General features: G+C 43.6%; 1 protein-coding gene across 8 annotated transcripts in view; it reads left to right on the top strand.

Annotated features, from left to right (window-relative positions):
• ANKHD1 (ankyrin repeat and KH domain containing 1) overlaps positions 1–26,490 on the top strand; it is a 125,878-nt gene that overhangs the window by 23,395 nt on the left and 75,993 nt on the right. For all 8 annotated transcript variants that reach the window (XM_056862630.1, XM_056862628.1, XM_056862625.1 and 5 more), the window contains exons 3-4: positions 23,116–23,272; positions 25,468–25,615. In XM_056862630.1, coding sequence (XP_056718608.1) covers positions 23,116–23,272; positions 25,468–25,615 — 305 coding nt within the window. The remainder of the gene's footprint in view (positions 1–23,115; positions 23,273–25,467; positions 25,616–26,490) is intronic.

Below are 26,490 nucleotides of genomic sequence, written 5' to 3'. Positions count from 1 at the left end.
CAACAATAAGCCCCCTTGCAGAGTTTTTTTTCAGACGGAACCCTCTGAATATAGAGCAGGTTTTGCTTCATATATTTGCCTTAGGGTTGCCAGGTGTCTCTCCCCCAATCATTTACCTCTTTCCCTGATGGTTCAGTTACAAATATCAAGTTTCACTTTGAAGAAGAGTTGGTTTTTATATGCCGACTTTCTCTACCACTTAAGGAAGAATCAAACCGGCTTTCAATCACCTTCCCCTCCCCACAACAGATACCCTGGCCATTTATGCATGGTCAGTTTTGATGTTCACTAAAAGCTCTTTTTTAAAATGCGAATTTAAAACTGCCTATTCACGGTCTCGAAGCAAAAGGAGAAATTCCACCCCTCCCACTCGCCTGCTCCTTTGTTCCTGTTTGCATAACCATTAGCATGTGCATAGCTAACCCGCCACTGTTATTTTGCATGGTTCCTTCAGGGGGATTCTTCAGGTTAAATTGCCGTGTTGGCACTTTGCGATATATAAGAGGGTTTGGGGTTGCAGTTTGGGCACTCAGTCTCTAAAAGGTTCGCCATCACTGGTCTAATACATTCACAACACGGCTACTAGGGTAAAAGGTAAAGGTCCCCTGTGCAAGCACCGGGTCATTCCTGACCCAGGGGTGACGTCACATCTCGACGTTTTCTAGGCAGACTTTGTTATGGGGTGGTTTGCCAGTGCCTTCCCCAGTCATCTTCCTTTTACCCCCAGCAAGCTGGGTACTCATTTTACCGACCTCAGAAGGATGGAAGGCTGAGTCAACCTTGAGCTGGCTACCTGAAACCGACTTCTGTCAGGATCAAACTCAGGTCGTGAGCAAAGCTTGGACTGCAGTACTGCAGCTTACCACTCTGCGCCACAGGGCTCCTTACTAGTGTAACTGGATATCAAATAAAACTTCATAACACTGAATTCTTGAATATATTATTTGCAAATTGAACACATGAACACATGAAGCTTCCTTATACTGAATCAGACCCCTGGTCCGTCAAAGTCAGTATTGTGTACTCAGACCGGCATCGCCTCTCCAGGTCTCAGGCAGAGGTCTTTCACATCACCTACTGGCCTCGTCCCTTTAACTGGAGATGCCAGGGATTGAACCTGGGACCTTCCCGCTCTGGGGACAGGGCATCTTGAAAAGCTCGGGTGATTCTTGTCTGCTGCTCGGGGAGGCAGGAGTTAAATTTCTGACTTCCTGTCCTCTGATGTGAATCTCCTGTAACTTCCAGTTTTCCTCCTGCCTTGCCAGGGAGAGCACATTTCAGCCTAGCTGCTGATAGCTTAGTTAGTATTAGGGAAACCAGAATTATTCACATTAAATAACCAACATATAGTTAAAACATATATATTAAAATGGTGTGTTTATCGGCAATACTACACATTTTGAGTGAGTAAAACCTACTCTTAAAAAAAGCCTTTCACCCATTTTAAAAAAAAATGTTTCATATGAGGTTTTTGTTTTAGTGCAGCCTACAGTTTCCAATTGGAAAGAAGTCTTTGGGGTAGCGTGTGGAGTTTCTGAATTTTTCTGGCTATTCCTCCAGCACTTTACATCTCTAGCTTGGCCAAAATCATTAGATGCCTCTAAGGGTTGGATCCAACCCTTATATTCTGTGGGCATAAGGCATTTTTGCCAGTGGAGAAAGGAGGATTTGGTCTCCTTTTGTCCCCAGGAGCAGCGTTTTGGGAAACTTTGTCATTTGTTGGATGGAGGCAGAGGTTTCTTTCCATTAGCACAGCTCTGCTGACAGTGTTGACAACCCTCAATCTTTCTGGTGCTGCAAGTCTCCTTTTTTGTCTTTACTGCAGCAGATTAAACTGCTTCCCCGGTCAGATTCACAATTCAATAAGCTAATTAAAATATTTGTATAATTCAAGACATAACATTCATCCACTGATGCACCCTAACCTTCCCTCAAGATTAACATATTTCCTACATTAAGCTTTGTATGATGATTTAGTACCTGTGTATTTTTCCAGTATGCTTAACTCTCCCAAGGAATTTAAACTTCCTTCTCTGGAAACAGCTGTTATTAAATTGTACTCAACCAGAATTTGTTAGGGATTAAATAATATTATGTTGGTATTTCATTGCAAGCAGTTGTGTGGCTGTAGTTAAACTTGTTGCTGCACTAATTCCGGCTTGTTGAATAAACTGAACTGTAGTGTATCATTTCTGTGTGGCACGGGGAATGCTGCTGTTGCAGCAAAATTTTACCTGGGTGCATGATGGTCTTATGAGCATTCATGTGCTGGTCTTCAGATGAGAATCTAACAAAAGAAAGCCAGCGTGGTATAATGTTTAAGAGCAGTGGACTGTAATCTGGAGAACTGAGTTCGATTACCCACTCCTCACATGAAGCCTGCTGGGTGATCTTGGGCCAGTCCAGGTTCTGTCAGAACTCTTGCAGTCCACACAGAGCCAGGCAATGGCAAACCACCTCTGAACATCTCTTGCCTTGAAAAAACTACAGGGTTGCCATAAGTCAGCTGTGATTTGATGGCACATACACATGCATGTTGTTCATGTCATTGTCATAAAGTAAGAAATTTCTGGGAAATTGCTCTGGAATTAAAGAAACTTGTTTGCATCTGTAGCATGTCATTTTGACTGGTAGACATTTAGCCTTCAACACTAAATTTATCTCACCTGTCAATGTACATTGAGTGAATTTGTCTTTCACTCAGTTTCTGTTCTTTGACTTAAGATTTACATTAGCTTTTTATAATTTATCTAAGAAGGACTAATGAACTGCAGTTGAGAGAGCTTGTAGAGAGCCCTGCTTTCCTCCCTTTTTAACAGGATCCCCCCAATATTGTCTTATAGACTTTCTTCTCTCCTGTTCCTGAGTTTCAAAATTGGCTTCACGTGTAGCATATTGGAAGGGCTGGGAATGGGAGGAAATGTGGAACTTAACTCTGCCCCCTTCCCCATATTGGCTGCAGGCAGAACATCTGCATGGATGTTCTCCCCACATCCAGCCTAAGGTTCACAATGAGCTGGATGTAAGGAGGTTTCCCTCATCAGGGGAAAAGTGTGGGAACCACATGGATCATGTAGAGATGCTGCTGCAAACAAATCAGGACATCTTGCTGGCGTATGTGGAAGAATCCATGTAGGGAAGCAGCCTGGGTTTGCGTTTTTGCATACAATGCAAATCTCTTATTTGGGTTAGAATAAGTTTAATTATGTTAGCTGCCTTGAAGGGAAGGATAAAATGAAACAACATAGTAAACGAAGCACTTGTTGTATCCAGAAACAGCAAAGCTATAAAATGCACCTAGTTAATCCCAAGTTCCTGTGACACCAAGAAAGACGGAACAGGGCAGACTTCTTTGGGGAGCAAATTTCAGAACAAGGGTGCAATGAGAGAAAAAGCCCTATTCTGCTTTCTCACCCATCTCATACCTGTGAACATGAATATGGAGAGCTGGACCCTGGATATTGATCTTGGGTCACAAATATGGGTGAAAGTCCTTCAGATGTCCTGGTGTTGAGCCATTTAAGCTGTCAAAGATATCAACAGTGCAATGAGTTCAGCTGAGAAGTACACTGGAAGCCAATGAAGGTACATATATTCATGGTTACCCTTGGTGCTACAGTCTGTACCTGTTGAAGTTTCTGGACCATTTTTAAAGTCCATCCCACGTGGAACATGTTACAGTAATCCAGTGTGTATGTTACTAATGCATATGGAACTGGGCAGGTCAGCCCCCCCAAGAGCAGGACACTACTCTTGAACTAGCTGAAGTTGCCAAAAGGCACGTTTAGGCACCTCTGTTGCCTGGGTATCCAGGGGCAAGAAGCATCCCCTCAGCTTTATTACTATTATTATTATTTATCTCTAAAATGAGGAAATATGAGCCTCTGTTCGAAAAAGTTATGTAGTATTAGGGTAGTTGTTGAAAACATCTACCTATCTCCATCTCTTCCCCCCCAACATATTTACACTTGAAAGATTAATGATGCATTTCACTCTGTGCCTTAACTCCTCCTCTCCCTTGTAATCCCCCTTAATTAATAGTCACAGTTTAGTCTCCATATCTCTGAAGGATGACTCACGAAAGCTCATATAGGAATAAATGTTGTTAGTCTTTAAGGTGCCACTAAAGATGAAAAATTTCCAGAAGTTTTTAAGCCATGGGAAAAACCTATTTCCCCCCAGAAAAAAATTGAAATTTGGGGGGAAATTGAAATATATGCAATTCTTTATTTAGAATATTTCTGTGGTGCCTCTTAAGAATCCTGCTTGAGGTGGCTTACAATTAAAATCACCACAATATAAAAAGCAAACCATTAAAATACTTCCCTACCAAACTTAAACCTTTTTTTAACTGATGGGCAGCCCATTCCTGAGCTTTTGCTAGCCAGGGGGCTGGCATGGCTTTGGCACTGCTGCGGCGCCCCCAAAGCATTTTCCTGGCCGCAATTGAGAAAGCAAGGCTGCACCAGTAAAAAAGCTGGTGCAGCAATGCTATTCTCCCTGCCGGCATGTCAGGCCGAAAGGGGACAGGAAACTGCCTACTGGCAGCTCTGCACCCCAACATGCCCTGGGAATGCCCCCTGGGATGCCTGCGCGGGGCTTTGCGTTGGTGGGATGCTGGAGGAAGGCCCAGCTGGCGTTCCTGGGTGGCGCTGCCATGGCAGTGCCAGGAGACTGGCATCTGGGTCCCCCTGCCAGTATCTGAGCCCACATGGACAGCGTAAGCGGGAGGGCCACCGGCACAGCCCCTTTTTTTGCCTCCAAAGGGCTTTCATCCTTGGAGGTCAGGAATGGGCTGTGAATAACATAGAATGCATCAGTTATAACTTAGTTAACATATAAAAATGTACTATTTGGCATATTCATGGAATTTAAAATGATAGACATCCCAATTTTCTGTTAGAAAAATTGCAAGAATACCCAGTACTTCACAAAGAGTTGCAAACTGCCACACCCTATGCTACCATAGGATACCATAGGATTTTAAATTTTGCTATCTGAGAGGTGGGGAAAATAAAAGTTGAAGATAGAAGGAAAATGAAAAGAAAGTGTATTATTTGGACAGAAGTGCTCTCATAGTCACAATACATAAGACTATCATGTTTTGGATATTAACTTTATGAAAACACTGAACTCTATAGTATTATCATTAAACATAGCATATTAATTGTTGCCAAAATTATTATATTTTTAAAAATCTTGGAAATATTGTATATGTCTACAGTATGGTTTTTTTAGCATTCCTCAAAATTTCCCAATTATTCGATTGAAAAGGTCTTCAAACGTTTTCATGTTATCCATGTAGAGCATGAAAAACATTGTCTGAAGAAACATACTACTGTTTCTGAAGGATAGAATATATCAGGAGTTTCTTTTCATTACTCACAGAAAATTTCCAGTTTTTTCTATTGGAAAAACTAGGGGGGACCTGGGAGGGGGTTCCTGTTTTTCCCAGGGTCTTCGTGTCTCTGGGTGCTGCTGGACTTTTATTTTTCTTCAACAGAGTAACATGGCTACCCTTTACAACTAGTGGTTGAAAGGTTTTATGTTCTACTGAGTGCTAACATGCACCACATACGATGGAGCTCTAAGTAAGACCACACTAGTAGACCTGAGTTGAAAGGTTAATGTGGGAGTGCATGCTCTTGAAGGTATTCTCGGTCGAGACTTAGGGCTTTAAAGGTCAAAACCAGCAGAATTGTTCCCAGAAACATGTAAGTAACCTATGTTGTCGATAGGAGTGAGTGTTCTAATAGATGAGCGTCAGCATCTTCCCATCAAGCTTTCTGAACAGTCTTCAGGGGCAGCTGGCTTAGAAACCCATTTAGAGATTCCCCTGGGCATGAATGACAGTGATGGTGCACTTACATTATGGTAGCATGTATAACTGACAAATCAGTCAAAGCTAATGAAGGATGTTGTGGTAGTAAGGCAAGATCCAGGAGAACTCCCAAGTTCTAAACCTGATCCTTTGAGAACAGTTCAGTCCTTTGTAGAACAGGCTGCTTGCTAACCCCTGCTAACCAGTTTAATTGCCCCTTTATTTAAATATTAATACCTCGCCTTTTCCCATGACTGAGGGCAGCTTACAAATCCAAATTTAAGACATACAAAATACAGTGAACCCCCAAATAACTCTCTACCTAAACATGTCTGCAAACTACACCTCATTAAAAGCCTAGCAAATAAAATTGCATTGCAGCATTTTAAAAAGCTTTGATACACAGCAGCCTCTATCTGATTTATCTCAGTCAAGCTTCGATTTATTCCCCCTCACCAGTCCATTACTGTCTCAAGATGCTCGTTCAGACCTCAGCTGTCTCTGGCTCATATGAAAAGGAAAAATAAGACTAGGTGTTGTCAGCATACTGTTGACCTTGCATTCAGAATGACCAGATAACCTCTTCTAGTGGTTTTGTTTAGATGTTTAATGGCATGGAAGAGAAAAATGAACCACGAGAAATATCAAGTTCAACAAAGAAGACCAATAATTTCCCAGTGCAAAGGAGTACCTCCCAAACCTAGTCAAGGAGCTTCAGAAGGATACTATGGTCCCTGGTGTAACATGTTGCTGAAAGATCCAGGGGGATCAACAGCACATTCACTTCCTGGCAGAGGTCATCAACCAGGGTAACCAAAGTAGTCTCCATCACGAAAGCGGGTCTGAAACCTGCTTGAAATGGATTTAGATAATCCGTTTCATCAAGCTGGCCAAAGGTGACCTTCCATCACCCTCTTGAGCTCCTGCTTGAAAGAGGGAAACTGGACACTGTGGCCTATTTCCTAAATGAGTTGGATCCAGTAAGGGCTTTTTAAAGTAGAGACCTAATATATCTTTTTAGGGTAGACTGTCAAATTGCATACTGTGCTTCTAGTAATGTTCTGTCTTGATAGGGCATGGAGTTCTCACATGCTTATCTTGAAAGAAGGGGAATACCAATTACACAAAAACCTTGATCCAGTGCATAGTGGGGGCGGGGTTAAAAACCAGCCATTTTCACAGTTCTGTGATGCTGTTTTCTCTCCACCCCAGTGATTGAAAAAATAGCTTTAGATAATAATGCAAGTTGAGGACTTGAGTGATAAATTGTGTTCCAGAAGATTAGGTTAAATTAAAAACAAGGTTTGTAAATTGTCTTGAAAAATACTTTGGCTCTTAAATAAATTCTATGAAAATTAAAACGTCCAAGATAAATTGGTTTAAATCACCAAGAAAAAAGGCTTTCTTTAAATCAAACTTCATTTATTTGTATTTATTAAATGCACAGTAACAGGTTTTATGGTTATAGCCTTATAAACCTATTGTTTTAAAACTTTTAGGTAACTTAATACTCATGACCCCAGATAGAATCTTGCTTGCAACATGTAGCCATGCCACGATTTTGTAGACATGTTCCTGCAGGAGTCAGTGCTAAGTGGAGCAGCTTCTTTCCATTCTTCCTTTCTATTTGAGCTAGTCATAAGTGCCCCACCCTTGCCCTGCAAAAAAGTACTGGTAATTTCACTAGAAGCCGGGGTGGGTGGTAGCTCCAGGATGGAACAGTGTTGGCAATGAAATGGAAGAAAATGTCAATGTTCTTAGCCTGAGTTAGTTATAAACATTATACTTGTGTTAACCCAGTTGCAGTGATCAGACTTTACTGACCATAAAATATTAAAAAGTCAGCCTTCTGGATCAGTTAACTATCTCTACTAATTTGCTAGTCTTTGCTTCTCCACGACGAAAACAAGACAAAACAAAAGGTACACAGAGAATCTTCAAATATGTAAGCAGTGTTTATTCGATGATCCCTATGCTTACTTTCTTCCTGTCAGCTTTCTTCATTGTCCAGCTTCCACACCCATACATAGTAATAGGGAATTCTATGGCATGAATTCATTTGCTTTTGGTTGCTAGTGACACATTCTTACACTTAAGAATCTTTTCTCGCTCCTTCATGGCTGCCGTTCCTAGTCCCAATCTCCTTCTGATTTTTTGGTTGATGATAGAGCCAAGGAATAGAAAGTCTTGAACAATTTCAGTTCCTCATTGCCCACCTTAAAGTTGAGTAATCCTCCAGTAGTCATTACTTTTGCCTTGATATTAAGCTGTAGTCCTGCTTTAGCACTTTTTATTTTAATTGTCAGCAGTAGTCGTTTTAAGTCTTCTCTATTTTCTGCCAGTAATGTAGTATCATTGGCATATCTCAAATTGTTAATGTTCCTTCCCCCAATGTTCACTCCGCCTTCGTCTAAGTCTAATCCAGTTTTCCGTATTTTCCGTATTTCTGCATACGAAATGAAGAGATAGGTAGATAAAATACATCCTTGTCTAACACCTTTGCCAATTGGAAACCATTCTGCCTAACTGTAGCCTCTTGTCAGAGTACAGGTTGTGCATCAAAACAATTGGATGCTTTTCATGATCCACAATCAAAAGCTTTACTGTTATCTATGAAACACAAGCTGATTTTCTTCTGAAATTCTCCCGCATCAAAAATACCCAGTGTATAACAACTATATAAATATATTAGAAAGTAGACATTAAATAACTAATTGGTTTACACACAACCGTCTTTATTGACACTTCTTAACATTCTCTGAGTTAATCTTACTCCGATAAGAAATAAGTGGATGGCATTAACTTCTAAATTCTTCACCTATGCTTTAATTTTTCTGTCCACAAAAGCTTACACATAGAAATTTTGTTCATCAAACTGTGTAACCAGATAGGAGTCCCTGGCAGGCAATCTTGTTTCTGAAACGTGGCCATTAAAATTCTGGCTAAGATCAGCAAATGTTGTACTGGATGTTGTTCCTCTTTTACTGTTGTTATGAGGTCCCTAATAGAAACATAATTGCATTGAATCAAAGATCCAGTTTTACTTAAGATTAAGTGTAATTGTTTCCAAAAGTTTTGTGCCATGGTACATTGCCAGGAAATGTGAAATTCTCCTGGATCCTTTCTTCACATCTCCTGCATAAAATAGAACTTTCCAAATACACTATTTAACCTCAAGGTGTGTAGTTCCATCTGTATAAGAGGGAATATCTCCCTTGAGGCAACAGCCAAAGATAGTAGCATGAAGTTCTTAAAGTCATAATATTGATCAAGAGGTCATTTCCCCATTTGATTGGATTGATTTGATTGGATCCAGACTAAATGTTGTGCTAAAGGGAGGGGCAATTCCTGCCAATTCCCACTTCTTGCTTCTGAACCCCCGTGTCATTACACAGGGTCTCTATCTCCAAGGAACAGAATTTTGTGGAGATGAATAGGCTGCAGAGGGAGGGGAGAGGATGGAAATACCGTATATACTCGCGTATAAGCCGAGTTTTTCAGCCCCAAAAAAGGGCTGAAAAAGCCGAACTCGGCTTATACGCGGGTCAATACGGTAGGGTAGGGGAGGGGGGAGGAGGGAACTTACTGCCGCTGCCGGGCCCACACCGCTTCCTTCTGCCAAGAGCGGCCTGGGGCGGCCTCCTGCAGCTGCAGGGAGGCTGCCCCGGCCCTCGCCCGGCCGCCCCGGCCCTCGCCCGGCCGCGCCGCCGCTTCTCGTGGCCGAGGGCGGCCTGGGGCGGCGGCTTCGGCCCTCGCCCGGCCGGGCCGCCGCACCTCGCGGCTGAGAGCGGCCTGGGGCGGCTGCCTCGGCCCTCGCCCGGCCGCGCCGCCGCTCCTCGCAGCCAAGAGTGGCCTGGGGCGGCCTTCTGCAGCTGCAGGGAGGCTGCCCCGGCCCTCACCTGGTTGTGACGCCGCCGCCGCCAGGCCCGCGCTGCTTGCTGCCGGGAGCCCAGGTAAGCCTGTGGGGGGGGAGGGGTTATAAGCCGACCCTCGGCTTATACGCGGGTGCCTAATTTTTCCCCATTTTTGGGGAGAAATTAGGCACCTCGGCTTATACGCGGGTCGGCTTATACACGGGTATATACGGTAAATTAAAAGCACTGAAGAGTTTGAATTTATGCATTTTTATCTGGAGGTATTAACAGACACAGACTCAGGATATATTTTTGAACAGTTTATGGAACTGTAGACTGGTGGTGGTCTTCCAGTCAAAAGCTAAAGAAAGTAACGATTTGTCTTCGTTGCTTGTGTGCAGTCCCACATAGGATCTGCGCTTGTGCGGGCCAGCCACAGATATGACTCGTCAGCTTCTGGAAGAGTTTAAAGTGCTCTTTAGAGCACTCCCTCCCCTCCCCCACGGACTCAGCCTAACTGCCTCCCCCCTCCAAAGTCATGTGAAGAGGAGGGGCAGGGAGCACTCTTCCCTCAGTTCTCTTTCTGCTGCCGCATGGAGAGGACCTACTTTCAGCTTCTGCTGCAACAGCGTCTGAGAGAGCTTTCAGTGAGGGCCTTTTTGGGCGCTGTTCTGTCTTTCTAGTGTAAAAAAAAAAGAACGAAAAAGAAAAAGGAGAATGGCCTTGTTTAAAAAGTGCCGTAGCTGCGGGGCTAAAATTGCTACAAGTGACAAGCACCAGGACTGTCTCTTGTGCCTCGGTGAGGGCCACATTATGGCTTCTTGCTGTTTTTGTAGCCACTTCACCCCCAAAGCGCGGAAGGAGCGGGACGATAGGCTGAAAGTGGCCTTATATGAAAAATCTCTCCGACCCAAAAGTAAAGACCAAGGTAGAAGGCCTCCGTCAGCGGTCTCTACCCCCACACATTTGGGAGATCTGGCTGGGCACGCCGCTACCCACTATGCTTCCTCCGAACCATCGACCAAAAAGAAGAAAAAGTATAAATGTTCTTCCCCGAAGGAAGCTTCTGCCAAGAAGGGCTCAGAGACGAAGCGTCCAGATTCGGTTAGATCCACTGGATCCGACTGTCCGGATCCGAAACGTTAGAGTATTTCGCCGCCATCCCCAATCAGGTCAACGACCCAATCCAGCGCCTGCTGTTCAGGGTGCTGGGGGAGCAAGTGGCTCTGCAGTCGGCTCCTCCGCCCAAGGCTACCACCCAACCTATGGGAGCAGGCTCGCCGCGCAGTGCTCCTTCGCCAAGACACCGGGCGCCGTCAAGACAGCGTGAGGGCTCTCCCCGCTGTCCATTGGTTTTGCCGAGACAGGAAGTGCAGCGTGACCGAGAGCACTCAGTGCCGAGGATGGCAGTCCTATTTCACGCCTGCAGATTAATGCTTTACCTGCTTACAGGCGGCGAGAATGGAGATGCATTTTTCCTCCTTGGAGGAGGAAGTTGTTGAGGTTCCTGACCCTGGACCCGGGAGAGAAGGTCGTGACTTTATGGATCCAAACCCTTTGGCCATCCCATGCACTATTCTAGCTGGCTGATGTGTTACTGCTGCCCCCCTCCGTGCCAATCAGCCTACGGGGGCTACAGGCATTGCTACCGGGAGCACGTCAGATTGTCCGACTTGGTGCCAAGACTCACCTCAACTCCTTCTGCCTCAGTTCCACGCCATCCTCCGAGCCACCAGAGGCAAGTGCCAGATCGGGATGTCCCCTCATCGGATCCGGAGGACGAGGAGGCTGAGCACGGTTCCGACCACGGCTCTGATGACACGTCTCTCCCTCTCCCGATGATGCAGTAGGCAATCCTGCACCCATCTCCCCGATGGAGGACTTAAAATTCTACACGGAACAGCTTATCCATATGGCAAAAGCTCACTTAGTTTGGACATTTCTCAATCGGATCCTAGGCTGTTTGATCTGATCATGGGTTTTTTGTATAACCCTGACTTGGGTCCACCTAAATTATCTTTGGCTAAGGGCATTAGAAATGTGGCAACTGCAGGTTGGGAGAAACCAGCTATTATGCCCTCTGTTAAGAAAATAAAGAATCTGTATAAGGCACTGGTTCCCAACCAGGGGTCCGTGGACCCCCAGGGGTCCGCGAGAACTAAATTAAGGCCCGCGAAACAAAGTTATAAACCCATAATAAATTAATATTTTCAATTAAAAGTTCTCTATTATAAAATATATATATTCAAATATTATTTTAAGTTTAATGTTTAACTAACAGTTATGATTAAAGTTTATTTTCAAATTCTTGGAATTTTTAGTTTGAACCTTGGGGTCCCTGAACCGAACAAAAAAGTCCTAGTGGTCCCTGGTCAAAAAAAGGTTGGGAACCACTGGTATAAGGTGTGTGGGGAAAATGCTGAATTTCTCTACAAGCATCCTGCTGTCAACTCTATAAACACTGATGTTTTGGCAGCTAAGTATAAATCCGGGATGCACTCTGCCCCCATGGACAAAGATGGACGTAAGCTAGATGCCCTTGCCAGAAAATTTTACTCATCTGGTTCCTTAGGTATAAGGGTAGCCAACTTTAGTGCCCTTGTGGGCAGGTATCAGATGGACCTCTAGGAAAGGGCTTCTCAGGTCCTACATGCCCTTCCCGAGGAGAAGAAGACCTTACTTAAGATCCTCCAATTGAAAGGTGGCCACCTGGGTAAACATCAGATGGTGGCTGCCAGACATATGGTTGATTGCACAGGCAGGACCCTCGCCTCGAGCATAGTGTTGAGGAGGCACTCCTGGTTGTGCTCCTCTACTTTATCACCCGATATTAAGGCCAGGGTGGAAAATCTACCCTTTGATACAAAGGCTCTATTCCATGAGCAAACTGATGATATCCTACACAACATCAGGAAACAAAAGGCTACGGCCAAGTCCCTTGGGATCACCCAGTCTTCAGGCCCCGCATTTAAGCCTAGGCCATACTATAGACAGCACCGGTCTTACTACTCGGGGAGGTTTAATAGGTATCAGGGGTCGCAGTATCAGCAGCCCCAATCCAAGTCTTACATCCCCCCTCACCAGAATAAGAAATACCCGCCCAAGGGAAAGGACAAGAAAGGAGGTTTCCCCTCCAACTCCCCTCCAAGAAAGTTTCTTCCTGACTAGATGTGGTTAATGGTTCATCTGTGCCTATGTTTATGGACAGATTGTTTTCTTATTACAGTAAATGGTTGCTAATTTCCTCTGACTCCTGGGTCTTGAATATTGTCCAATCTGGTTATTATTTGAAATTCCTTTCGACCCCGGTATTTGGCCCACCCCCAGGACATTCTACTCCAGCTCCTCCAGAGTTATTGAAGGAAGTAGATGAACTGCTGGCCAAAGGGGCTATCCAGGTTATCCCGCCCACTGGTCCCCTTTTCGGCTTCTACTCTAGATATTTTCTAGTGGATAAGAAAAATGGTGGCATACGCCCTATCCTGGACCTTAGGGCCCTTAACAGACATATCTGGATTAGAAAATTCAGAATGGTCTCCCTACCAGAGATACTTCCGTTGCTCTCCTCTCACATGTGGTTCGCGGTTCTTGATCTCAAAGATGCATATTTCCACATCTCCATCCATTCCTCATGTAGGAAGTTTCTTAGGTTTCAGTGTGACAGCAAGATATATGAATTCACAGTCCTTCCTTTTGGCTTGGCCACAGTAACGCGTGTGTTTACTAAGGTAGTGTCGGAGGTCATAGGCCATCTAGCCACCCAGGGATGCACAATTTTTCCCTATTTGGATGATTAGTTATTGGTAGGGGATTCCCTGGATGAGCTGTCCTGTTTAATTGACCTTGTAACTAGAACTTTATCAGACCTGGGATTCATAATCAATCTTAAGAAGTCCAAGCTTACACCTTCTAAAAGAATAGACTTTATTGGAGCAGTTCTGGATGCTGAGGAGGCTGCAGCCTTTCTTCCTATGTCTAGGATTCGATCCATTCAGGGCCTGACTTCCCGCTTCTTATCATGCAGCCACCAGAAGGCAGTAGCTATTCAGAAGCTGTTGGGCCTTATGGCCTCTACTACTGCTGTGCTTCCATAAGCGAGGCTCAGGATGCGCACACTACAAAACTGGTTTATCTGGGCCTTCCGGATCAATGTTGATTCCCAATGGAAAAAACTTTAGATACCCAGATACGTCCTAAGGTCCCTCACTTGGTGGTCGGATCAGTCCAACCTAGTTAGGGGCGTTCCCTTTGGGGTGACCACACATGACATCCAGATCTTTACAGATGTGTCCCTTGGGTGATGGGGAGCCAGATGTGGCGACCTGTTGGCAAAGGGCAGATAGTCGCAAGAGGAATCACTCTTGCATATTAATGTGTTAGAGATTAGGGTGATTAGACATGGCCTTACTTCTTTTGCAGACGTCATCACAGGGAGGTCAGCCCTCATCGAGACAGACAACACCACCACAAAGTTTTACGTCAACAAACAAGGGGCACAGGCTCCCTTACCCTTTGTGGAGAGGAAGTGCGAATCTGGAACTGGGCCCTCAAGCATCAAGTGGCCATCAACGCCATACATGTGGCAGGTTCTTCAAATACCACTGCAGATGCCCTCAGCAGGGATAATGCCCAAAATCACGAGTGGTCTATCCATATGTCTGCCCTGACTCTCATTTTCAATCTATGGGGGTGGTCAGTGATAGATTTATTTGCCACACAGGCAAATGCAAAGTGCAGGATTTTTTGCTCGAGAGCAGGTAAGGACCAGCATTCCATTGGAGATGCTTTCCAAATTCTTTGGGATCACGACCTGTTGTACGCTTTCCCACCCATACCTCTGATCCCCAAGATAGTGGGAAAGGTGCTCATGGACAAGGCAAACATCATTCTAATCACACTCTTTTGGCCCAAGCGGATGTGTTTCCCCACGCTGTAGTCCATGTCCCGGGGGAATTACATCACCCTCCCCCTGTCTCCAGGGCTGATGTCCATGGGTCAGCTTCTATACCACGATCCCAGCATGCTGAAGCTGACAGCATTGGGGATACAGATGTAATCACGTGGACGGAGAGGGTAGTGGAGGTCATGTTGGCTTCCCGCAAACCTTCCACCAGAAGGGCATAATGGAAATGTTTTTCTGCTTGGGCACGCGATAGGGCACTGATACACGAAAACTGTCCTTTACCGCTTATTTTTGAGTATCTACTCTAAAAACCAAGGGTTATCAAATTCCTCAGTTAAGGTACACCTGATGGCCATTTCTGCCTTCCAAGAGGGGGTAGGCCAAGGCTCCCTATTCGCAAGTAAACTGTGTAAGAGGTTCCTTAAGGGGCTAGATAATATGCTCTCCCCGGTTAAGGCCCCTTCTCCTCAGTGGAGCCTCACTCTAGTTCTATCTCAAATGATGTCGACGCCTTTTGAGCCAGTGGCCTCAGGTGATCTTAGTTTTCTTTCATACAAGACAGCCTTCCTGGTAGCCATCACCTCTGCTCGCAGGGTGAGTGATCTGAGAGTGCTCAGGTGTGAAGTTTTATAACAATAGAGTCATAAACTAAGTTTTATGACAATAGAGTGGTCCTTAGACCTAGTTTGGCCTTTTTACCCAAGGTAGTCTCGAGGTTACACCTTTCTCAGGATATTGTCCTTCCTACCTTTTATTCTGATCCCCAGTCAAGATCGGACAAGCAATTGCACACTTTAGACGTATGTAGGGCTTTATTATTTTATTTAAAAAGGGTCCAGGAGTTCAGGCAGGACAATAACCTTTTTATATGTTTTAAAGGAATCAATAAGGGGAGAGTGGTCTCCACCCAGACTCTCTCCAGATGGGGTAGCATTGGCTATTAGGTTAGCATATGATGGGGCAGGTGTACAGTGTCCTATCCTGGTCAGGGCTCACTCTACTAGGGCCCAGGCCTCTTCGGCTGCCGTCGCCTCGAACATTGGTATTCAGGATGTATGCAGAGCAGCAACCTGGTCCACACTCACGACCTTTATTCGTCACTACGCGATGGATGTGGACTCAAGAGCGGAGGTATCTGTGGGAAGAGCAGTGTTGAATTTGTTACTCAGATGAGCAGCTCACACCCACCACCATACAGTAGTCTCCCATGTGGGACTGCACAGAAGCCACGAAGACGAAAAACAGTGTTGCACTTACCTGTAACTGTTTGTCGAGTGGTCTTCTGTGCATCACACATCTCTCCCTCCTTTCCCCGCTGTGGGCTGCTCCTTACAGGTTATGGTAGCTCCCTGCGGCAGCGATTGAAGAACTGAGGGAAGAGTGCCCCCTGCCCCTCCCCTTCACGTGACTTTGGGCGGGAAAAGCCATTAGGCTGAGTCTGTGGGGGAGGGGAGGGAGTGCTCTAAAGAGCAGTTTAAACTCTTCCAGAAGCTGACTAGTTGTCTCCATGGCTGGCCTGTGCAAGCGCAGATCCCATGTGGGCCTGCACAGAAGACCACTCGACGAACAACAGTTAGTGCAACAGTTTTTCAGTCTGCATTCCACATCTATGGGAGCCTTAGATACCTTATGAAGTGGTTACTGGCTCACAAAAGTGTAAATTTCTGTTTTTAGGCTTTAAAATGCTATAAGAAAATAACATAGCTATCCCTCTACAATTTAGCCAGTAAATCATTACAATTGTTAAAGAGTTAATGACATTGAATAACAGTGTTAACCTAAGTATCAGACCTGCTGATTAAAATATGTTATGTTCTAATAAAATTAATGCTTTAAAAATATTTGACCAAACCTTTTTTTGACTGATCAAATGGCCAGCCCTAAGGGAAATATATAAAAATGGATTCTTATATATTTGATTTCTTGCCTTCTGGATACAATTTAAGGTGCTGCTTGTGATCTCTGAATTCCTAAGTGATGTATTTGTGGTTTCTTAGCTTTTTTAATAGGCTTGTTGTTTGTCATTGTTCAAAAGGATTGGAAATGGGCTATGGCATCTTGTGCTTCTTCCCCTCTCACACATGAACTTCTCCACTTCTCATTAATACACATCAGGATGTGCTTGTAACAGGATTTGTACCCAGGTTCAAAACCTGATTTCAAACCCTGTTAAATGCCATAGGTAATGTGGGTGGAGACATTTTGTGCCCTGATTGCCAAACCCTAACAGAAGTTAGCAGAAATGTCAGTGCAGATACAACCCTAACTGTAGTGACCTCAAAAGTTGGGGCGGGGAAGGGAGCTCATTGGATTGAACTTGATGGAAAAGGTCTGGAAGTAAGAAGTATAAATTAGAGAGCGGTGTTATAGTTGCCCTCCTATTGCAGCCACCACTTGAAACCAGATTTTCATCTCCCCTCTTGTGAAAACAAACAAGGCATCATTCTCATTACAAGAGATGTGCTGTATTGATACTGACTGAACAAGTTTTGACCTTGGGTATTTCTGATCACTGTTCAACTATGAAACATGTAGAATAGTCCTGGAATCACTGTCTGTGATCCCCTTCTTAGTTTTTCTGAGGTGGTTAAACTATTAGAAGAGGGGTCTGTAAGCTAGTGTGCTTCACATGGTTCGCTTATTTAGTAGTTCTAATCCTTCCGTATTTATTCATTTAAATCAGGGGTCCCCAGCCTTTTTGAGCCTGTGGGCCCCTTTGGAATTCAGACACTGGGTGGGTGGCTGCCACAGGAGATGGAGCCAACCACAAAAGGTCAGGAATGCCCAGGGAACGTTCCCTGGGATGACAGCACACTGAGGTGTGCCGTCAGGACGCCATCAGGAGGCTGAGCCGGTGTCCCAGGGTTGGACTGCAGCGGCAGCACAGGGAGGCCGGTGTGAGCACCCCAACGCCGGTGTCTGTACCACTCTTGTTGGAGCAAATGGCATGGGCGCCGGCGCAAGTGGAACCAATGCAAAGCCATCCCTTTAATCCAAAACTCATTTTCCAAATGATTTAACAGAATGTTCTAATGTTTTGTCTCTCTGTGAAAACACCTTGGATGTAGTACCTTTTCTGTGGCACTTTTCTGTAATGCTCTGAAATGGCCTGAATTATGGTGCCTTTTTAATTTCCGTAGCATTCCCTGGTGATTTTTGCTGCCACCAAAGGCTCTCACCTTAAACCTCTCAATTTAACCCAAAGAACAGGATGGCTTAGTTATATCTGGTAGAGCAACAGAATTAGCACGCAGGGGTGGCTGTGGTAAAAGGGGATCTTTTATTCTAAATAAAACAGCTGTTTTCACTTAAACAGAAATATAGTTTATTAACAAAAGCTTTTAATAGTTTCCTTTATACTAGTAACTGTTCAGTTGCAAGATAGGTGCAGGTCTTCTTTCCTTTTCCCTAAATAGACCTAGTCACAAGGACTTATTTTTACCATTTGCCACTTAGGCTAATACCTTCCACACAAAGAACGCAGACTTCTCTCAGTCCACAGCACCTTACTCAATCTCTCTAACTCTCTTCTCCCTTCTCTCCTTTCTTTCGCAAACCATCTGAACAAACCCAGTCAACTCTGCCCCCTCGGGTACAGCTACCATCCAGTCTTAACACACTTTACTCAACCATCCAGCCACCCTAAGGATTGGGGTACAGCTATAGTCATCCCCTTCTTTAAGAAGGGTAATAGGAACGACCCCTCAAATTATAGACTGATCAGCTTGCTAAATATCATAAGCAAGTTATACACTAAACATCTACTGGAGAAGTTAGTAGACTGGTTAGACAAAAAGAACATATTGGTGGAAGAACAAGCAGGATTCAGGGCAGGCAGATCTACAGTAGACCATTCCCTGCTTTTACAGCATCTCATTGAAAAAAATGGCTCAGGGAGAAATACATCACTCCACGCAGCGTTCATAGATCGAAAAGCAGCTTTTGACACGGTTCGTAGGGGAAGACTGGGAAAAACTATGGGCTGCCTTGGTTGATGAAAGATTGTTGTTTCTTATTCAAGCCATCCATGAGTAGACCGCTCTGAGAGTAAGGTGTAGCCGCATCGGGCACTTAACGGAATCCATTAGAACATTTAAAGGTGAAAGGCAGGGATGCCTTTTAGCCCCAATATTATTCATTTTTTATTTGAACAACATGGTGGACTCCTTGAATAACCCTGACTTTTATCCACCCAAGGTAGCTAACCGACATATATCAGTTTTGTTATACGCTGATGATGCTGTGGTAATATCCAGAACACCGGTTAGGGCTACTGAGAGCTCTAAATAAACTTGCCCAGTATTGTGAAACGGAATAACTCACTATAAACTATCAAAAAACTAAGATCCTCTCCTTTGTGAAAAGGCCAAAGATTAGATGTTGGAAATGGCAGGGGAACAAGTTATAACAAGTTTTTAATGTTAAATACTTTGGGGGGGTGCTGCAGGCCTCAGGTGCAAAAACGGTGCACCATACCATGATGGCAGCCGTTGGGACAAGATCAGCAACTACTATATAAAAATGTTATAGAACCAAAGGGGGCTTTTTCATACCTGCAGCGCTCAAGCTATTCAAAGCCAAAATGTTACCACAACTAGTCTATGGGTCATACTTACCATATTTTTCGCTCCATAGGACGCACCGCTCCATAAGACGCACCTAGTTTTTAGAGGAGAAAAACAAGAAAAAATCTTGTTTTCCTCCTCTAAAAACTTGTCTTATGGAGCGAATGCCAGCTGTGCGCGTCGGGACGGCGCGAGCCGGCGTTCCCTGCCCCGACGGCCAGCTGGGAGGTGGGCGGGGCCGCACAGAGCCGGCTGGGCACACGCGCGTCGCGTTGGAACGATGCGAGCCGGCTCTGGGCGCCCCTCCCCCCTCCCAGCTGGCCGTCGGGGCGGGGAAAGCCGGCTCGCGCTGGAACAACGCGAGCCGGCTCTGTGCGCCCCGCCCGCCTCCCAGCTGGCTGTCGGGGTGGGGAAAGCCGGCTTGCACTGGATGTGACGTCACCCCATGGGTCAGGAATGACCCAGTGCTTGCACAGGGGACCGTTACCTTTTATCAGGTTAACTTAAATCCTTAAGGTTTATTCCCCCTAATCCTACAAGATAATTTTCAGTCTAGCTGGCAGCGGGCTGTCCTGTGTGTGTGTGTTAAGTGCCGTCAAGTCGCTTCCAACTCATGGCGACCCTATGAATGAAAGTCCTCCAAAATTTCCTATCTTTGGACTGCCTTGAGCTCCCAACAAAAACTGGGCTTTACTCCACAAACACTCCTGGCCCTAGGTCAGGAGCTAGCAAGAGCTGAAATTAAGCAGAGGGTGATTGATGTAGAGAGACAACTGGACATTACGGCTGCTCCTGGATTTATCTCCTGATAATGTCAGATATACAGCAACCCCGGCGGCTTATTTATTCTTTTTGGAATCTAATAAGGCTAGGAGGGCATTTACACTAGCTAGAAGTAATACCCTACCCTCTGCAGTACTGGAGGGAAGATTCAAGAAAATCCCTTACAAACAGAGATTATGCGTCTGCCCGCAAAAAGAAATTGAATTGATAGAGCACGTGTTTTTTGAATGCACCATATATAACAAAATTCGTAGCGAAACTATCGGACCATTGCTAGAAAGGTTTCCAGGAAGATCTAATAAAATTAGGCTTGAATATCTGCTGTCAGATAAGAACCACCATATGATTGGTTGCCCGGTTTTGCACCGTGGTCTGTAATCATAAAAAAAGTGGGAAGGGCCTTCAACACTGAACAGTGGCAGTGCTTTCAGTCACTGAAATGACCTAATTTTTAGTATTTGCCCAGGAGAGTGTCCAAGTGCCAATTTGTTGTCTGACATGTGTGGTTTTAGCTGGTATCCATTAGGACTATCCTGTGTTTACTAATTAATTTTTGTATATTACCTTTATCCCTTTTGTAATTAATGTTTCCTTTATTTATATACTAGTCGTGGACTGTAATATTAAAGAAAAACTAAAAAAAGAAAGAAAGAAAGAAAAACTTAGAGGCCCGTATTTTTAAACCACTGCAAACATACATATAAAACCCCACATTAATTCACAAAAATAAAACAGACACACAATATTTACACAGCAAAACATTATAGGAGTGTTGTTCTGTGTTATAGGCCACTATCATTTGAATCAGACCGACACAAAAGGATTATCTTTGTCTTGCTGCATATAGAGATTGCCCACCAGAGCAATCAACATTGCTTCTGTCCCTTAAACCAGACTGAAATGGGTCAAGGGCAGAGATTACCCATATACTCCAAAAGTTTTTATGTCTTGATGGCCTTTAGGGGGCACTTCAGCTGCAAATAGAAAACATAAATTTTGTGGCAAATGGGACTATTGTTGGACAGAAACAGTGTCATACAGTCTGAACAGGGCTAGCAACATATATGGATATAGACTTAAACTTTATAACACTGCATTCTTCAATAGTGTATTATCAGTATGCACATTACATCATATTAATTATAGACAAATATCACATTTTAAAAAGATATCTTTGATGTGTAGTCTGCAGTGCACTTACATATTTGTCATACTCCATATTTTGAATGAGTGTTAAAAAGCATTTCACTCATTCTGATATTTCCAATTTTTCTAATGGAAAAATTGGAGTGGGGTGAGTCGTCCAGGAGAGGGGACATTGTACAGTGCTTTTTTGTGGGGAAATTTCCTCCCCCCCCCGCCCCCACCAGGCTTTCACACCTCTACTCCGGAAAAGGGAGTTCCTCAGCTGCTATGTTTTTGTGCCTGTGTATGAGCGCTGCTATTTCAAATGAAGAGGTGAGGTATATTGGAACTTGGTAAATGCTTCGGAGTACTTTTTCACGCTGAAGGACAAATTGAAATTCAGCATATGTAATGCAAATGAGCAGAGATCCACAAATTTGGGCTGGCCTTAATAGATAGCTAAAATTTGCCATTTCTGATCCTGACCTCCCCCTTTGAAAAGGAGAAATGAGATCATGCCTGTGACACCATGCTGAGCTTTGGAGGTACTTGGAGTGTCTCCAATGCACAGTGCAGCGCAGGAAGTAAGCTGCCGTTCTCAGCCCAGCTTTTAGTTGGGGTGGGAGGACATCCTTAGTACTGAGCCTTGAAAAGGCAACTTGCTTCCTTCAGATCCTTTCCAAGTAAGCATGAGTTGCAAGATTTATTCCTGCCAGAATAAACAATGTGTACATTCGTAATTGGCATAGAGTGCTTGTGAACTGAGGGATAAGAGAACTTGAACAAAAGCTGTGAGCATCCATTAGATGTTTTAGGGCTGTTCTACATGTTGCAGCTTAACCAGATGCTAATTTTAAAACTGTAAAAGAACATTTGCTACTTGCTGGCTTATTTGTGGTTGGATTTTTAATAGTTATATCATGATAAAAAGTGGTTTTACATGCTTGTTTGCCTGTGCTCTGATTTAGTGTGTATACAAGTATACGCGAGCTTCCTATTTTTAAAATAGACAAATATAAGGCCAAAGGATATAGAAGGATAAAACTGTATATAGATTGGCTTGTATCTGGTAACTGCCAATGGGGAACTGATTCCTCCCCACCTCATTCCTGTCCTCTCTTGAAGCCCTTTTGACTCTGGAAAGATTAATTATTAAGGTCTAGGGATCTGTGTGAAGGAATAGCTATATAAGTCCAGGAAATTTACAGGAGGAGAGGGAAGGGAGTGAAGTTGTCCCAGGCATCGGTGCCACCTGATGGAACAGAGAAGCGGAGGAGATTTTAGCCTCCTCCCACCCATCCTGCAGCCTCTTGACCTGTGTGGCCATTCACTGGAAGACTCCTCTTTGCAGTGATCAAGGGACTGCAAGCATACCTCCCAGTGGCAGCTCCTTGGATACAAGCCGTTAGCTAGAAAATTTTGGTACAGTTCTTAATAGAAAAGCTAATAGAAAAGTTAGAATGGTACATAATGTGGCACTGAAATGAACTAATACTAAGAAGAAGTTGGGGTAAACTTTAAGCTGTATTAGGTTACACAGTACAAATTTTAGTGTATTTTAACTTAATGCATGATCAAGTATCTAAAACTTGCCTCTGAGTATATTGAAATGATGGAAAATAGCATAATTTAGATAGTCTGTCAACAGTGAATTGCCCTTTACATCTCAATCTGTATCTGATTCCAGTTTTTTCAAATTTGTCTGTAAATTGATGCAGTCTTTAAATTAACTAAAACAGAATTGAAGCCTCAAATGTTCATACCACTGAACGTTTTTCATCCTTCATCCTTATTGCATTTCTTATTTTGGGATGATTTTTATAAAATAAAAATAAAATAGAGGAGTTGGAATTAAGGACAGGTGATAAAAATTGTCAAGTCCTGGAGCTAGCTTTGTTTTTTCAGTGTTACATTTAAACCTCTTGTAGAGCCAAAGGAGCTTCTAATTTCCTGGCATGTTTGTAACTGACTACTTTAACCAATAGTGCATGTGGCTGAATTTTAAAACAGTCTCTCTGCATTTTTTGTGTGGTTTTCATACTAACCTCAACATATACGCTGAAGGAATTGGTAAATTGTCCACTGCCGATGGTAAAGCCTTCGCAGATCCTGAAGTGCTCCGAAGATTGACTTCTTCTGTCAGCTGTGCATTGGATGAAGCTGCTGCTGCATTGACGCGGATGAGAGCAGAGAACAATCACAATGCGGGACAAGTGGACAAGTATGTACTGAGTTTACATATATATTGCTGTGGTTATATCGCCTTGAAAAACAGGTAATCAGAGCTAATTGTTTTGGGCGCGTTTTGCAACTGCTGCTCTTAATTTTATTGGTGCATAAAGCAACAACAGCAGGTCTTGATCTGAATTTCAGAAGTATAACCAAAAGTATAAATGGCTGACCACTTGTGGCCATGCTGGCCACTGAATGACATTTTAAAGAAGCTTTTAATGGTAAGAGATGGAGATTTGAGCTAGAACAGACAATTCAGTGCCATCAGGCTCACTCTGCATTCTGATAGGCGCCATGAAAGTGGGTGTTACACAGTCTATATTATATTGTGTAGTTGTGGTGCTGAAAACAAAGATAGTGTGATGTTATAGAACATTCATGAACATTCTAGCAATTTGGGTAAGTTTTCAGAAGCAAAACATACATCAGTGAGGGACAAGAAAGCTCAACTGGGATGAAGGGATGAAACCCTCGTACGGATTTTAGGGACAGGAAGGCTGAAACAGAAGCAATCCAGAAATTAAAGGAGGGTGAGGGACAAGAAAACTACAAGCGGGGTGGTTGAAGATGAAGGACAGAAAACAAGCTGTTTGCTGAGAAAGGGGAACCAGAAGGAAAGGAGCAGGTGGAGGACACAGTTGAGCAGTGAAGCATTTCCTGCGACTGAACAGCATGCCAGGAAAAACTAATATGTGACAGACCGCTGAAGGATCCTGGGGCATAGAGGTGGTGGGGTACGATGGCAAGGGTTGAATTTCACATGTGAAATTGAACTAATTGACTACTTATTGGGTTGCAGGCTTCCATTATAGACAATTGTCTGAATAACAGACAAAAGCATTACTAGTGCTGGTCTTGTTGCATAGTGATTTTTAATAGCTTTCTTAATAAAGGGTGGGAAGAAATACAGTTTTACTATGCTGTGAAATTCCAGTATGCCAGATTGGGGCATGCCTGTTATTGACCAGTGTGTTTAAGATTTTTGCCCTTCTTGGCACTGTTCTACTATTTTTTTGCCATACCTCTTGTTTCGAATAGTAGTTTTTCAGCATCTGCCTTGTTCTCAGCTTTGATTTGTACACTGATCAGTAGTAAGGAAATGAGGCCAGGCTTTATTTTATAGACTTTTTAAACTATTGGACTACTTTACAAGTCTGGTTATATAGCAGATGCATATTGAGTAAGCATTAACATTTAACTTCATTATTACTACTATATTCACTTCTGCATATGAGATTTTAATTTCTATGAAAAGCTGAACTTTAAGACTTTGAATATCAAAACCAGTGTGCCATGTTTTATAAGTATCTTCCACTTTCCACAATAATGGGGAAAATATATGTCACAGGTTGGCCTAAAGGGAAGAAATACTCTGCCTTAAATATCGGCAGATTTCTGTTTAGTTACTTAGAAGATACCAATGCTTGATCTTTATCCAATTTCATTCCTAGTTATTCCTGCATATCCAAGAATCTTGGAAGTATTTTGTATATCCTGTTCTGTTTGGATAAAATGTTAATTTTAAAAAAATGTTTCCAGCGACGTCAGGAGTACCATTGTACCAAACCTAAATAATTTTAAAATCTTGATCCTACCCTTTTCACTTCTAGTGCAATCTTGGCTTTATTAATTGTGTGTGTGTACACACACACACACACACACACACACACACACACATGTAAAAATTCCCTACCATTACTATCCTTGGAGCTACCACACAGCTTTACAGAGATAACCCTCAAAGCCCATCTTGTTTCTTCTCCAGATGCAAACTTTTTTCAAGGCATTACGGCTCTTCAGTTCTGTCACTTGGAATGGCAGGTTCTCCAGATGATCCTATTTGCATTCTTTAAATAAATGCAGAATTTCCTGGTTCAAACATTCTCTTCCTGTCAAAAGGGATCCAGGAAGGTGCATGCAAGTTTGTTGGCCTCTCCCTAGAAACAGTCTCAGTAGGAAAATACTATCTGAGAAGGGCCAGAGTTTTACATTGCTAGGTTCCCACCCCCTTTGAATGCCTTATATAGAATGCCTTTTTGCATGAACCCCTTTTTAAAGGACACTGGCTTTCTAAATTTGAAAGTTGTATGCTATAACCATTTTAGTTAATGGTAGGTTACCCTTTGTGGGGGATATGTCATATATTTTCCATATGTATTTATTGTATTTAACATTTTCTTCCAGTCGCAGTTTGGCAGAAGCATGCTCAGACGGGGATGTAAATGCAGTCCGGAAGCTACTGGATGAAGGAAGGAGCGTAAATGAACACACAGAGGAAGGGGAAAGTCTCCTTTGTTTGGCGTGTTCAGCTGGTTATTATGAGTTGGCACAAGTGAGTGGGTAGTAGTCAGCTAAACTGTTCTTGTGCGCTCTCAAAATGAGAGGCCTTTTACATATAAAGTGTTTTAGCTCTCTTCATTTTTCAGTGAAAAGGGAAAACTTCCTTTTGTCTTTAGCCATAATTGAAATATGTGGCATTCCTAAAACATCCATATTGGTACTCTTATGCTGAAATTTGTAGGAAGTCCAGCAGTAACTTGCATTCCATTGGAAGGCTTAATTCTGGCCAGATCTGACTGTAAAAGCAAAGTTGCGAAGGACATGCATCAGAGTGAAAGTTAGAACTGTTGTCATGTCACTGAATGATGATGATGAATTTCTGATGAATTGCTAAAGTTAACTTTTTATGATGTTGGTGCAATGCCTGTGGTAGAGATGTACACTTGCAAGTATTAAGATACAGCCAAACTTGCCTTGTGTTCCTGACACTGGTGGTTTAATATCTTGCGGGGGTGGGGGTTGTCCTGCTCACCTGTATCTCAGGTTATAATTTGTTTGCTTTGTTTCCTAACTCACTGGTTCATCTGCGTGGCTTCTATGCAGTCCCACATTGGGGACTGCGCTTGTGCAGGCCAGCCACGGATAAGATTTGTCAGCTTCTAGTAAAATCGAAAGAAGGAGTGCTCCCCTCCCCCTGGGCATGCAACCTTCCCGCCCAAATGGTCACATGACCCAGGGGGAGGGGGCACTCCACCCTCCAGTTCTCGTTTTGCCGCCATGGAGAGAGAACGTGTTAGCTTCTGTCTCCAGCAATGGAATCCAAAAAGGCTCCTCTTTTCAAAAAGTGCCGTACTTGTGGTACTAAAGTGGCAAAGACAGACACTCATCAGGATTGTCTTCTCTGTTTGGGAGAAGGCCATATTTCTT

This window comes from Euleptes europaea, chromosome 17 (assembly GCF_029931775.1).
Source record: "Euleptes europaea isolate rEulEur1 chromosome 17, rEulEur1.hap1, whole genome shotgun sequence".
In the NCBI taxonomy this organism is placed as follows: Eukaryota; Metazoa; Chordata; class Lepidosauria; order Squamata; family Sphaerodactylidae; genus Euleptes; species Euleptes europaea.
The sequence above is the reverse complement of the archived record's forward strand: the minus strand, read 5'-3'. Positions and strand labels throughout refer to the sequence as shown.